At 47.9% G+C, this 14,910-nt stretch overlaps 1 protein-coding gene across 4 annotated transcripts in view; it reads right to left on the reverse strand.

Moving 5' to 3' along the window:
* The window catches only part of LOC122390687 (alpha-catulin-like), a 78,030-nt gene that overhangs the window by 35,943 nt on the left and 27,177 nt on the right, over positions 1 to 14,910 (reverse strand). For all 4 annotated transcript variants that reach the window (XM_043383860.1, XM_043383859.1, XM_043383862.1 and 1 more), the window contains exons 3-6: positions 13,001 to 13,161; positions 6,089 to 6,194; positions 4,865 to 4,968; positions 2,258 to 2,360 (exon numbers count right to left, since the gene is read on the reverse strand). In XM_043383860.1, the coding sequence (XP_043239795.1) occupies positions 2,258 to 2,360; positions 4,865 to 4,968; positions 6,089 to 6,194; positions 13,001 to 13,161 (474 nt within the window). The remainder of the gene's footprint in view (positions 1 to 2,257; positions 2,361 to 4,864; positions 4,969 to 6,088; positions 6,195 to 13,000; positions 13,162 to 14,910) is intronic.

Genomic DNA, 14,910 nt, shown 5'->3' on the forward strand with positions numbered 1-14,910 from the left:
ATCTAACAGGCACCAGCCAATCTAATTTCAATTATCTCAATTACCTCAGTAATTAACTTAATCTTGATCAGCTTCTCGCGCTACTCTGAATCTCCGTATCCCACTAAGATATGACATCCCTACTGCAACCATATATCTCTCTGGTCAACAGCGTCCCTATCGGTGACTTTTACACCCAGGGTTGCTGTCGACTGCCTTGATCATAGGCACACGCTATCACCAATCGGCTGGGCCGGAACGGGTAAATAGACTTCGCTCAACAGTTTGACAGTTTGGGACGAGCTCATAAGCTGTCGAGTACTGCCCCGCGCGGAAGGATAGAGCGCATCGCCATTCCGCGTCTCATCTCACGGCTGTCACTGAAGTGTGTGGTTCGAGCCTCGAGACAGCTAATGTTTAACAGTAAACCCTGAATTCGAGCACACTAGCTGCTAGTTTACTCTGTTTCGAATCGCAACCTTTCATACCTTTGTCTAGGAGTTGCATCAAATAAAAAGAGAAAAACTGAGCAAAGCGCCGGATTTCAGTGCCCGGAAGGATCTTCCGGATAAAATCCCTTCAGACTTCCTATTTACCTTCAAAAGGAGCCACTCAGTCAATGGACACTTTGCTCAACAGATCAAAGCATCGCATCCGACAAACCCAAACAGCCATTTTTTCGTATCGCGTTTCGCTCAGCCAGTCGGTTACGTATTTCAGTATACACAACACCATCTTTGGTGAGTCTGGTCTGCATATACCGGGTGGCCCAGAAAAAACGTTCCTAACTTTGGAGGCCTATATATCAAATACGAGTACAAATAACAAGCCAAAATTTTCATCAAGTTTGCGTCATTTCTTTGCGCATTGGTATGCCAAATTATAACACTATACCATCATTTTCAAGCTGGCAATCTTGAGTTGAACTAAGCAAGACGTTTTTGCTTTTTTTTGCCGATGTCAAACGATAGTGATGATTGGGTTAGACGTCCCATGTTATAAAAAAAGAATAAAAAGTGGAGCACGTGAATGAAACCAACACGTATGTTCTTATTTTAAATATTTTTGTCTCTTTTGTGCCAAATATTCAAATACTGAGTCAAAATGGTGCTCATGGATTTCATTCATTTCAACACCAAATCATGTTTCGAGCAGGAGTGGCACGGTGCATGGATTACTGCTGATTACCCTTCTTTCAGTAAATCAAACAGTAAATCGACCGGATAAGGAAAACAAACTAAAAAAGACTGGTTCCTGTGCCAGAAGACCACAGAATAGCTTATGAAAAAAACATTGCCAGCAGATGAAAAAAAAAAACGGGTTGAAAAGCTACCTTTTCCCAGGAATGTCAGCCAGGAAAGCATTTGAGCCACAAGATGGTTAGAAAACTGGAAACTTCTTCCGATGCCGCTGGCACAGAGCCATCGTGGTTGCCTGAGGGAATGTGTCATCCTGAGACCCGAACCATCAATGAGACTAGCTGCCAGTAGAAGTCATGGCTCTAGGCCGCGGTGCCGCGAGGTGAAAGTGGCACGGTTCACTCACATTTTTTAGTAAACATCGGAGCAAAAAAGTAATTTTTACATGGCATGCTTGAAACACGAACCGTTTAAAAAGTAATTTACCGAACACCATGAAAATCATACCATATACTGAAAATGTGTGCCGCATTGACTATTCGAAGTTTCAATGTTGTATCTTTATCACTTTCTGAGAAATATTGATTTAAAGTTGGGAACGTTTTTTCTGGGCCACCCGGTAAAGCAAGCCGGCACGGCTGGCGTCGGCAGTGGCGTCGACGCCAGTGCGATCGGCGTCTGAATTGATAGTCCTTTTAGTGGCGGCGTAGCGGCCCATTTCTGAGCGCGGCCCGGCGGCCCGGGGCGGCCTGGCCTCCCTGGCCGGTAATGCGGCCCGCTCCGTCACAGCCTCCAGGCGCGGTGGCCGGCTTCGCCAACAACACTGCCACAGCTGGTGGCTAGCGAGGAACGGGCGGAACCGAACGCCGGCAAAACACACCGACTCGGGGTCAGTGGTTCGGCCGGACTGAGGGTGTGGGGAAGAAAAAGGACAAAGGGAGAGACTGTGCGATATACTATAATAGTCACGCTTTTCCTAAAATAGGATGTTAACTTTCAGACATTTATTCCAAACTGTCCGGTCATTGTGGGAGCAGTCGGAGGCCACAGGTGGTCTGTCTGCCGACCCAGAGAAACCACTGCGTAAAGGCTCGAGCAGTGAGCCACTTCGGACCGTCTCCGGAGGACCTGAAACTCACCTTTGACGACGTAATGGATGAGGTCCATAGCGCGGCGCATTTGGCAGAACACGGTGTCCCGGTTGTCTCGTGACCGGGGACAGTCGGGGTGGCGTAACACCGCCTGTGAACACGAGGGTAACGGGGTTAGGGACGCTCGTGATATCTCAGTGACTGAGAGACAGCAAAGGAGGGGAATGCTGTCGGAGGAAGACCAGGGTTTGATGTGCAAGTGATCTCAGTGGCAGGAAGACAGTAGAGGGGCCGGGGGGGGGGGGGGGGGGGGGTACTGGTTGCCAACGCGGCGGTTCCAGGGCTAAGCGTGCCCGTAATCTCGGTGGCAGGGAACTGACAGTCGGTCACCGTGGCACTGCTTGTCGATACGGAAAATTAGGATTAGACAGGCATGCCCCATGAACTCTAAGACTTGTGCTACGGGCACACTCACAAAGCACCAATAAACGGGTTGAGGGTCACTTAAATGTAGATTTCGTCAATAAATAGGTTGAAATATGTGTTCCAACTTCTGGGTTTATAAAAAAAAAAACAGTTGGTGACATTTGGCTCCTGAGCATAGGAACGTATTCGCCATCTGCTTGCGCATGTCGTCAACGAGTGGATGACAATGTCTGCACTAAAGGGCTTCTCCAAATGCTAACAATTTGTACAGCCAGTCTTGAAAGAACCGCGCATCGGTGCGGTGAATCCATCAAGCCCGACTGAGGAAGGGCTGCTAAATTTGAGACTTGAGGGTCACCGAGCCAATCGATATCCTCATCCATCCCCCGGTTCAATTGGTTCGGTGACTCAAATTTAGCAGCCCTTCCTCAGTCGCGCTTTGTGAATCAGCCGCAGTGATACGCGGTGCTTTCAAGACTGGCTGTACTATTTCAGACGATCTACATAGCCACAACTTTTATCTCCCAAGTTAAGCTTCTTCTTGATAGCCAAATCAACCAAGATGTCATCTAGTTGTAAAATATGTCGCTAAGCTTTGAGACGCCACAAATTGCGCTTCCAGAGGATGCTCCCAAATAAATGATGCGTCAGAAACTTCAGGCAAACATTTATGTCGTGCTGACGAGTGTTGTGGCAGCTACTGCTCCGAAAACAAATGACTTGTAATTCAGTCGATGCCTTTGCTGAACATCTTCATTGTTCATATTTCATAGGTAAAAAAAAAAAACGGCATGGCAATAAGTTCACCAACTAATGAAGCTTACCGATCATTTCAAGCAAAAGTCAAACATGTTCTGACTTCTATGTCTAATATGTATAACCATTCTGAAACCTTAAAGAACAATCTTCCTCTTCTGCAACAATATAATAACCTGTGAGGGTAATTTTGTGCATGAAGCGTCACCTAAAGGCCTGGACACGAATTACATGGGATATTATCCGTCCATCCGCAATACGACGGAGCGTTTAATTACTGCAGACTTTACGTCACAATCTACTCAACTCGAAGTCACTGATCAGCAATACGTATGCAGGACCATTCTCACACACGCGCCGTCCACCTATTTCGATCGTCATTTGCCGCCGACCCTGTCCTTCCCAGCCGGGGTCCCTGACTCAGTATCTCGTTGGCCCATCCCGGGCCACCATCAGGGCTCCAACTCGCTCCAGGCTCGTCTCGCCTGAGGCAATTCAATAAGCGGCGCGGGCGGCGGCCGGACGGCAGGCCGGTGCTGGCCGCGGCGGCGCGGCGCCCGCCAGTGGCCATCCAGCCGCCGGGTTACTGGCTTGTTGCTGCTCTTATAGCCGGGCAATGTGATGGCCACTGCTGAGGGCGCGAGAATTCACTGGGAATGGAGACTCACCCAACATTCTAGAGAGGCAGGCGGTGCCACGTCGGCTAGAGGCCGTCTCGGGAAGATGCATACCGAATACCGATACATGCGTGCCGAATAAGTGACGGGACTACTTCTTAATAGGATATGGGATGGGTGGATGATAGATCTGTCAAGCGCACTGCGCAGACTAAATGCAGATGGATGATCTAGAAAGATGGTCTGCAATATGCCCATCGCTTACAGGATATCCGAAAACGCGTCGTCAATCCCAGCTAAGTGAATTTGGCAGCGCATAAGGTAGCGAACGATCCGGCACTAAATCTCTTGTAGTCTTCGATGACTTTGGCAGATCCTTTGTCAAGCCAGTCTTGGCAGCTACTTGAAATTGTCTTTGGAATAATATATGACTCGTAGCTCAGTGAGCGAAAGTTGAAGCCGAGTGACGGTGCCATCGGGACAGCCAGACCGAAAAGGGTAAGGGATCGAGGAAACATTGATATTGCTCTTACGATATCTCCTTTCATTCGGCAGAAATACCCTACTGCAGCATAAAGGAATGAGGTCTTTTGTAACCACAGCCAAAATAAAGATCCATGGGTCTAGAAAATTCGATGGTTAACTTCGATACGATATTCTTAAAAAGAGCGATAGTGCATGGTCGCTCAAAACTATAACATATTAAACCAGAATAATGATAAAATGAATACGCTATGCGCAATATAACAAGTAACAATACAGATTTTCTTACGCTGGCAACAAAGAGGCATACAAATGTGCTGCCTGTGTGATGGCCACAAACGTTCATGGACGTCTTTAGGAGAGTGTCACTGACCTTGGAAGACGTCAGCAGCATCATAGTAGACCTCTCGAGCACCTGACGAGCGGCGGTGATCTGCGCTCGTCGCCGCTCATCCTTCAGGTCACTCTGTCGGCTGCCTGCCGGTCAGAAAGGGGCGCACCATAAAGGGTCAAATATGAGCAGAAAATGTAGTAGTGTGCTGATTATAGTTCGTTTTTTTTCAAAAGGACGTTGGCTCCAAGTTCCTTATCGAACCTCTCACGTGAGTTTTGGCAGCTTCAGCGTCTGGCCAATAATTTCTTACCGAAAAAATATTCGATTTCAAATTGTGCACGGTAAGTACCCGGAAATTGTGTCTTGAAAAATTAGCATACTATGATGACGTCACTGGTAGCAGCAGGCACCCAATGTCCGTACGATGGGACAAAGTTTCGACGGTTTTGGTGGAAACTTCGTTTTTCACTGTTGCCGAGGTTATAATCGAGTAAGCGGTTTCGTCCATGATAGTTATACGTTACATTGCAATACAAGTTTGACAGCATGACGTCACCACTGTTCCCATATCTGGTTCCAAAATGCACGTATGAAAATTATTGGCAATATTTCACATGTTAAAATAAGGCGACGTTCGAGTTTCTCAGGTTCAGTTTTTGCTCGTTTTGGTCGCTAAAACGCGTGCTTTTTCGAAAAACGTACTTGGAGCCAGAGTCCTTTTGAAAAAAAACGAACTTATAGTTCTGCAATTAAAAAATGTTGTTCTTTTGTAAGTCGCGAATTAAGCACGTTTATTGTCATGGTATTCAAAGCCACATAAGTATTAATTGCCTAATTAATCCATCGACTGGTAACACTTGCCAGTCTACATATTTTATTGAAGTTCCGACAACAGTCCATTCAAGAGTCCGATTGTAATGCAAAACAGGCAGCAGCGATAATATATCTAACGCGTTGAACAGTTCGATAAAATAGGGCAACTGGTTGGTCTATAAAATAGCACACTCGGAAAAACCTGTCAGACTCAGGCCAAGTCAGCATTTGGGAGCTGATGCTGTCGAGAAAACAAAACTAAAAATGATTCTAATTTAGTTTGAAACAAAAGTTAACAGTTTTGTAACTCTAGTTTTAAGCTTTGAAGCTTTACGAGCTTCAAGTCCGTCCGTAATGCCTGTTCCTGTTCATGCTTCAAATATGGCTTAAATTCATTATTTTTGATAATGCACAATCTAGAGACTTCAGCAGTCAATATGATGCTCTTACCAGTGAGATGAGCAAACTCGACCATTTCCTGGCCAAACTGGCTAAAAGCCTTCACGAACTCTGTGAAGTTGGTGACACTCTTCAATCGGCTCAGCGTCCGGACCGCCTGCAACGAAAGTGCACCTGTTATAAGTCGTGTGTCATGGTTGTGCTGACGGTGGTTTCCATATTCACATTGACATGTCGAACCGGTCACTGCTGGTAGACTCCAAAATTGCAAGAATCACGCGCTTCAACAGGTTGATACAATGTTTGGGAGCATGTGGACAAAATGAATCACACGTGTGAAATCGATCTTTTTGCATTTTGGCGGCAGTTAATTGCATACATGGGACCCATTTATGTTTTTTTTGACCCATTTGAACATACACGAGTTGTTTTAGTTTTTTTTTTTACTCACGAGTCACTCACAATTGTGACGTGACCAGTGACTGCTCAACAGTCGCAGGGTTGGTATGGGATCTTGATCACGTTATGTCGTAATCATAGTTGCAATGCTACTGTTTGCTTTATTTGTAATCCCGTGGTCGTAACACGTCAGGCGGTGTAGAACCATTCAAAGTTGTATCAATTTTCTATATGAAGGCAATAATGAATAAGGACGATCTATATTGTTTTTTTTTTCTTTAAAAAATCACGAGGGAGTGAGAGCAACTGCATGCTAGATCATTTCTCAATAACTATGTACCAACATGGTCTAGGTCAGTGCCCTGTTACTCAATGACCTCTTGGAAACTGAGCTTCTCGACGCAGATGGATATCCTCTCGTTTGGGGGCCACATTTCTCACAAATTTATTACCGGCCATAAATACCAGTCATACTGTGATAAATATTACCGGCGATAAATACCGGTCATACTGCGCCCGTGAGCGGCATGTATCTCGCCTCACCTTACCGAGAAACCTCCACTCCTCGCCAGAGATGGCCGTCCAGGAGCGCTTCGAACGACGCTCACTGCGCCAGTAATGCCGCTCATCGACAAAAATAGCGCACGGCCTCATGGTGGCCCCGTAACGACTCCCCAGGGCAAAGGCGGTAGATTAAAGCCCAGCCCCGGTCATCAGCGGCAGCCATTGAAAATCGCGTGTCATAATTTATCCCCAACGGAAAGGGAGTAAAAGGGCGTGGTGGTCGGGCAAGAGCAGAATATGAAGCTGGGGAGGAAGAGACGTATGTAGCATGAACAAAATATGATTTTTTTTAAACCTGATAACAGGAATAGGCATACTTTGAAGGTGTCTTGAGTGAAGTGGTCCTAAGCTCTGCATGAAAAAGCGCGTAACATTTTGAAAGATTTCATAGGAATGAGTCACGGATATGTGTGGTGTTAGAATAAATTGGGCCAATCGAAAAAAAAAACAAAATACTAATGTGGCAAAAGTGGTGCAATGTATCCATCGACATGCATGGTAAAGACGAAACAAGCATATGGAACGTTCATCTGTCTTGTTGGAAACATCAGATTTCCACACAGCGAGCTTCAGTGCCACACTGACGAGCTGGGTAGGTACCGCCCAAAGCCCACATCTCCGCGTCTGAACTTCATACGAACTCCAACAGGACCTCTGCAAACGACTCTGGGAAATCCTCCGCAACTGCGGGAGATGTAAGTCGCAGGTCATCAGAGCCCGGTGGCTTGTCAAACGGCCACTGAAGGGTCGTGCACACTGCACAGTGAGGATACATCAGCCTTTGTCGACCCGCTGGCGCAGCCCGCTCGCTCCTCCAAAAATGACGGCCCGTCCGCCACCACTATGGCTGCACACTTCCATAAAGCCCGCACGTATCGACGTGGAAGCGACAAAGAAGACGAGAGGCGGACAGTGCGTGGAACGAGAGGAGTAACAAGTTACCGAGAGACCAACCAGTAGGTCGGATGGGCTGGTAGCTGAGTGGCCTCGTGACCATGTTACCCAGTGGCTGACAGCAGCACGGATGACGGCGCTGAACAAACGACGGGCTGATGAGCGCAGCATCGACCGAGCGGACGACCGAATGGGCGGTAACCGGTCGGACAGCCACGCCAGAGAGTTACCCAATTACCAGCCAGCGTTAGTGGCCGCGGACCGAACGACGGAACAACTGGGGGAGACGACAGGCCAGCTCAGCGAATAACGGAAATCTGTGCCATCGCGGCACACGGTAACCAGAGGAGGGACCAGTTTCAGTTCCAGCTCGATTTCTAAAACAGACACGTTCCTTTCCATTCAAAGCTAAAACATTGCCACTGCTGTCCCTATCAGAACAAAACATGCGCGCAGCGCTGCGCCACCCTGCACCCAGGGGGCTGGCGACCAACTGTCCTGCTCACATCAAAACATTGTCACTGATTGATCCCAAAACACTACCGTTGCCTCGACTCGCCATTCCTTTATGGCGTTATTTTTCCGTTTGCTGTATTACTTTACTTAAACAGAACCATCACTCAGTTCTCCAACCTAAGCGAGCTAAATATTGATGCCGGCAAGATACGAAATCACTACACCCCACCCCCAGTTCCCCCATTCTAGCTCTCCCACCACGCGGGCTGGGGGGAGGGAGGACAATTTATCTTCCTGGGACACTCGGAAAGGTCTGTATCTGGGAGAGGTCTGTGTGTGGAGGCATCGGGGGTGGAGAGGAGGGGGGGGGGGGGGCTGTGCTCAGCTGTGCGGTCTCGCATCGAGATGACGTTACCAGCGACAGTAAATCTTTGAGTAAGAAGTTACCTCATGGAATAGAAAAAGGACTATCTTTTCTGGCAATGCCACGTCGCACTCAGAACTGAAGAAAAGAGCAATGGTAGGAGTTAGCAGGGGCTAACAAGCGACGGGTCTTCGGTAGAACCTAACCAATAGGAGATATTATGAATTGAAACTGTTCTGCTTTGGGCTAGGAAGTTGTTTTTTAGTGAGCTTCTAGTTTTCACCCAACTCGGCTTCGTTTGCTATTGGAACCACCCAACGAAGTAAGGTGTTTTTATTCGTTTAATTAACCACTACTGCTGCAGGATTATCATTAATTAGGGCACTAAATTCAGGTTCTTCCTCCACTGATAAACTTTCCTCATTTAAATCAAGTCGCAAAAAATTCAGCCCTGATCGTGGTGGAGTTTCAGCGGACTGGTTTGTCATCAGTGAACTCTCACTCTCAGCCCTCAGCCTACCCTCTGAGTCTCAGAGTCAGACTGTCTCTGGGGTCTACCCGACCGTCTGCCTGACCGTCTCCTACCCGGGTGGGTAGGAGTTGACCCAGCGTACTCCTGGTGATCAGTCAACCCGGGCCCTCGTGCCTCTCACGCGTAGTCGGCCCGGGCCTTCTGGGTCCCCCAACCTCCGGCCGGGCGCCCGCCCAAGAGAAGGTCGAGGGCCCTCGAGCTGGCCGGCCGGTCGGCACTACGAACGAGCTCATTGTGCTCTGCCGGGAGGAGAGGTCAGAGAGAGAGAGAGAGAGAGAGCGGGGAGCAGCAGGCGTCCACACCCGATTCCTAGTATCGGCGAATGGAGGAGCGGGATAGGCAGAATTTTCGCGGGATGGCCTGGGACACGGTGAGTGATGAGGTGGGAATTGGTGATGACAAGATGATGCGTGAGCGAGATGAGCGTACCATGCATGATGCATGTTCTCGGTGATTTAGGGAGACTAACGGACTCGTACTATTTGCCACCAATTCTTCTTCGTTGTCCTTCCTTGTTTTCATCATTTCTGATGCTGAGGGTAAAATATGGGATCATTCATGAAACAAGGTAAACAGTGGAGCAAAACGCAAAAGAATTGGGATAATCGTTCAAATGAGGGGGGCTGCCTCAGGTACACTGGCTACGTAAAAAAAAGAACGTTACCTACTTTGAATGCCCATGGTAATGATTTCCAAAACGCATACTGTCTAAAGTAAATCACTTCTGTCATGCGAGCTAATGTTGTAACATGACTCATTTGAGGTTATTGAAAAAATATGCAATACATTTACAATGCATTAATACAGAAAACATATATTTGATTTACAAGAGCAGCCAACGAGACTGTTTTCAATTGACAGCCATTTGCTGGGGAAGTTTCCAGTCACCACTAGCAACTTTCGCCAGGCAAACACGGCTAGCTTTGACAAAACACCCACGCTGCAAAGTTGGAATGTCGGCGTCCCACAGCGCTCATACGTCACACACTCCGACATTCGGCAACAGCAGTAGCACTCTTATGTTATATCTCTCGGTTGGACTCATAGGCATCCTTCAGATGTCATTGTCATGACCGTGTTGCCTTTTCTGCATCTTTCAAAGCTAGAAAAATACACCAAAAGATACCACAGACGCCATCACTGAATTTGCTGAATGTTGCTAAATATTGAGTTGTACTTAGCCAAAAGCTAGTTGTACAGTGTACACTGCTTTTGAGTTGTACTTGGCCAAGCTGCAAGGCGCCAAAGGCACTGCTAAAGCTTTGGAGGCTATTCACTATATATGAAAGTTTCGCAAGTTGCCAATGTTATGGCACTGACAGACCCTTCCTATCTCCGGAAGTTCGGCGACTCTTCGCCCGGTGTTGCAGAGGTCCGGTCGTGCAATGAGCGTGTCATTAGGTCTGCCGTAATTTAGGAGGGCAGTGCAGCCTGTGGGCGTCAATAGAGACCAAATGGTATGGCTCTGCTGGGGATATTGGTCGAATGGGACAGCCGCAGACCTGCCAGCCGGCTGGTGGCCAGGACGGTTTATGGGACGCGCTTAGTGACCGCCCGAACAGACATCGAGTGACCGAACGAACAGACATCCAGTGACCGAACGAACAGACATCGAGCCGCTGAGCCACAGATTGGGTGCTTAAACATGACAACGGACATCCCACGACCAAATTTATTATTTTCTTATTTTGAATACTTTTGTCAACGAAAATCACTATAATAATTTCATGTCTAATAACTCACAAGACAGCGATACATTTCCAGCTAATCATACTTTGAACATCAAATCAAAGTAACTTAAATTATTCTGGAGAGCGTTGCAATAATAATTAGATGTGACGTGCCAGCTTTATCTGGTGGAACACAACTATAAAGCTCGTCAGTTTATGTTGAAACATGACAGAATTATTCGCCCACCGGCTCCACTACCAAAATCATCACGGTAATGTGTTTTTGTTTTCAGCCAGCTCGCTACACAATACCCACCCTAATCGGTCTCATATTTCCACAGCGATGGAATATTGGCTCCGGGCCTGCTATTTAGCCGTGCAAACGGGCCCGCTGGGCATTTGATGAGTTGAGCAGACAGAGCAGCCCAGCTGCAGGGAGTGCCTCTGTTCCTCGGCAGTCGGAGAGCTGTTGACCCAGTAAAAACTGCCGCCGGGCCTCCCTCAGGAGTCACAAACGAAACGGCGGCCGGTGACTAACGGTCAATGTCACCGGCCTCCGGAGCCGGCTGACTGCGACGATATTGCCATGCCCCGTCCGGAGACAAAAAGAAACACGGCGCCGCCGTGTCGACTTTGGAATAGCCGAAACTTTCGGACAGGCCTTATGATAAAACACGAATAAATGAAAGATGTGCGAATTTTTTTTCAGCGTAAGTTCTCTGGAGAATAAGGAATCGCTAAGGATAAGTTCGCTGTTTGCCCTGAAGCAAAGTTAAAATTATGATTTCTTCGAATAATCCAAGAAAAGATTCTGATTGACTGATGCGAAGAATTTCCCTACGGTAAAGTTGGTACTCATATTTAGGACAACAGACAGCAGGTGAATGATACCTATGCATAAAGGGAAGAAAAAAAGACGTTTAAACCATCCCCATCTCAGTAATTTTCCACTCTTACGTCAACGGACCCAAAACTCACTCCTATCAAGCTCGCTAACCCGCTCGCGCCGACGAGCCGCCGCCGTCATCTGTCGACGTCGACGAGCCGCCGCCGTCATCTGTCGACTCCAACGGCTCTGTTTGTGGCGGCGCCCCCCGTTCGGCACACACCAGCGGAGCGGGACGCTCGAGCCGATCGCTCAGGGCGGGGTCGCCACTGTCAGCCGGGGGCGGTCCGGCGCGGGGCCGACACACGCCGGAGCGTACGATCTGCAGTCGGACCGGCCACCTAATCAGAGACGGTGTCACACAGGACTGGGCCGAACCCGAGCGCCGGGTCTGGCTGCCGCAGGGCAATAAACCCGGCTGGGTGCCACCGGCTGGTGGACCTGACTGGGGTTCAGGCCTCTGGGACTGCAAGGAGTTTTTCTCCCTTATACATTCTCATCGGTTCTGTTTTCTCTTTTCTGCTTCTCTCTTCTCTCTTTATCTCTCTCTCCCTCCTCTCTCTCTCTCTCTCTCTCTCTCTCTCTCTCTCTCTCTCTCTCTCTCTCTCTCTCTCTCTCTCTCTCTCTCTCTCTCTCTCTCTCTCTCATCTATTTCCCTCATCCTCTATAATGTGTGTGCGTCATCAACTCCGTATCAGAGTAAGTGAGCATCTGTCATCCTTTTTGCCTTTTTCTGGCTTCCCTCCTCATTCCTTCTCTGCTTTCCCACTTCCTCTACATTCCTCATCCTCTATCACTTTTCCCGCTCTCCTGTGATTCTCCCAGTTTCCCGCACCATACCGGCCCTGCCTCTGCGACTCTGCAGAACCAGCACTGGCCGAAGGCACTGTGGTAATGACTCGGATAGAGCAGCTACCCTCCATTAGCTTTGGCGTCACCTCAGAGGGCGACTGCGCGGGAGGCAGCCAGCAAAATGATGGTGCATGACATTGACCCTGACTGGCACTAAAAGTGAGTAGGCCGGTCCGTTAGGTGTAAGCCTGGGTAGCCCTGATGTTCACAACGCGTCAGCTGTGACATTTGACCCGTTAGATCTGAATCTGAGTCACTCTGCGACCAGCAACCTTCGGCCGGAAGCCAAGGAAATATCCACCATTATTGCCTATGGATGGGATGCTGGGTGGGCCGACTGACTGACCTTGTCCTTGGAGAGGATCAGCTGTTTGACCACCACGGTATCTGCGAGTAGGAGCACCTTGGTGACGCTGGAAAGGAGGCAGCGCGCGGCGCGAACCAGAGTCGCCCGGTCTGTGCTCTTCGCCTCGGCCTGCAGCGCGCACAGCTTCTCAATGGCCGACCCTGGAACACACAGCACAATAATCAGGGACAGGAACGGAGGGAAAAACATGTTTGTGTTGAAGGGAGCTGTTGTGAAAAAACTAAACAGTAGTGTTTGCAAGCACTGAAAGAAATCGTTCATTGGAAATAATGAAATTTATTTGAAATCAAATTCAGTCTATTCAAGGCTGAATGAAGACCGAGTTTGCTCCAAAACATCGGAATATTCAAATCTTTTAGCAAGCCGATAATCTGGAATGTATGTTTTGTCAGAAAGAACAATTTTTTTCGAAAGTTGACTGATTTGCTCAGTTTTAGCCATTTTTCGTTTAAGACAAGCATTGTCCGAAGTGGTTCTAAATAAGCTGGAGAATGCCCATCTAGTTGTCAGCCTCTCAGGAAGACGTAAAAATGTAAAGTAAAAATCCTAAACAAGGCACAAACGAGATGCACAATTACGTGATATCGTTTAAAGCTCATGTAAACTGCATCCTAACGTAAGCTGCTGTTATTTCATTCTGAGAAGTGTTCAATCGGGGTGTTCATTCATAAACACCCCGTTAGTGTGTTATGGGTATGGACAGACCTGCGTCACAGCCTTCTCTTTCTCTTTAGAGCTTGTGAGGGAGGAGGCAGGCAGTCAATGCCATGTGACATTGACCGCCTTAAGAAGTCGGTCAAATTGCTTGAAAAGATCACCGGATATGAGATCACTTTACTGCCGCCCTGTGCCATGGCGGATATGAGTCGCTCACCGAGCTGGTCTTTGGCAGAGCAATAAGGCGATGAGATTCATTTGATGAGACTCATTTGCTGTCGTTTCTAAACTAAACATCGTGATTCGCTTGTAGAATGCTGCCGCTGAGACACACTTTGCTATTATGTCACCGGTGAACAAAAAATAACTATAAAATACCCTTTTGCCTTTAGGTACACATACTATGCACATTATGTACAGACATCACGTACGACATTGCAAGTTGGCTTGTGGTCATGTTGAAAGGTAAAAGTGCATTTGTAGTGCATGTTTAGTCGGTGTTAGTTCACTGAATTCGTTCAATGAGTTATGTATCGCACACTAATCAGTTAACACTTTTCAGTTTTTAGCATGAATAAAAAGAGATAAAATCAGACCCTTTTATAGAATCGACTAGCACATGTTGCCATAATTTCTTGGCTTTTTGATCACGTTCTTGTGACGGTCAATAGAATACTTATTGACCCATGAAGACACCCTCTCTGCCTGCACCGTCAACATCTTATGCTGTCCGACAGGACGTATGCCATTCGCACTCTGGGAATATGCGATCACCCCCAGGAGGGCAGATCAGAGTGAGTGGTCGCAACATCGCTACATCAGGGACTGACGCGGCGGAATGACGCATCCGGGTCGGCCCACGACCTCTAGATTGGATGCGTCCGACGCAATGGGCATGCCGCTCGCGATGCATGATTCGTATTTACAAGTGGACAAGTCTCCCTGAGGGGAATACACGAGGCGCGCCAATGGGGCAGCATCCGATCGCTCAGGAAGTGGCATATGAAGCGGAGGATAGAGTGCAACCTTACACACTTTCTCCATTTCAGGACAGCGAAATAAGAGAAGCGTGGAATACGGCAGATTCATATTGAATTCGAAACAAGTGTTGACGCTAGTTCCTGTACAATCCGGAGCGCCGCAACACACGATGCCATTGCTAAAATCAATCACTCAACCCGGAGTTTAATGTATTGCACAATCACTCAGATCATATGGGATAGGGATTATTT

Source organism: Amphibalanus amphitrite, unplaced genomic scaffold, assembly GCF_019059575.1.
Source record: "Amphibalanus amphitrite isolate SeventyFive unplaced genomic scaffold, NRLGWU_Aamphi_draft 000405F_arrow, whole genome shotgun sequence".
Lineage (NCBI taxonomy): Eukaryota > Metazoa > Arthropoda > Thecostraca > Balanomorpha > Balanidae > Amphibalanus > Amphibalanus amphitrite.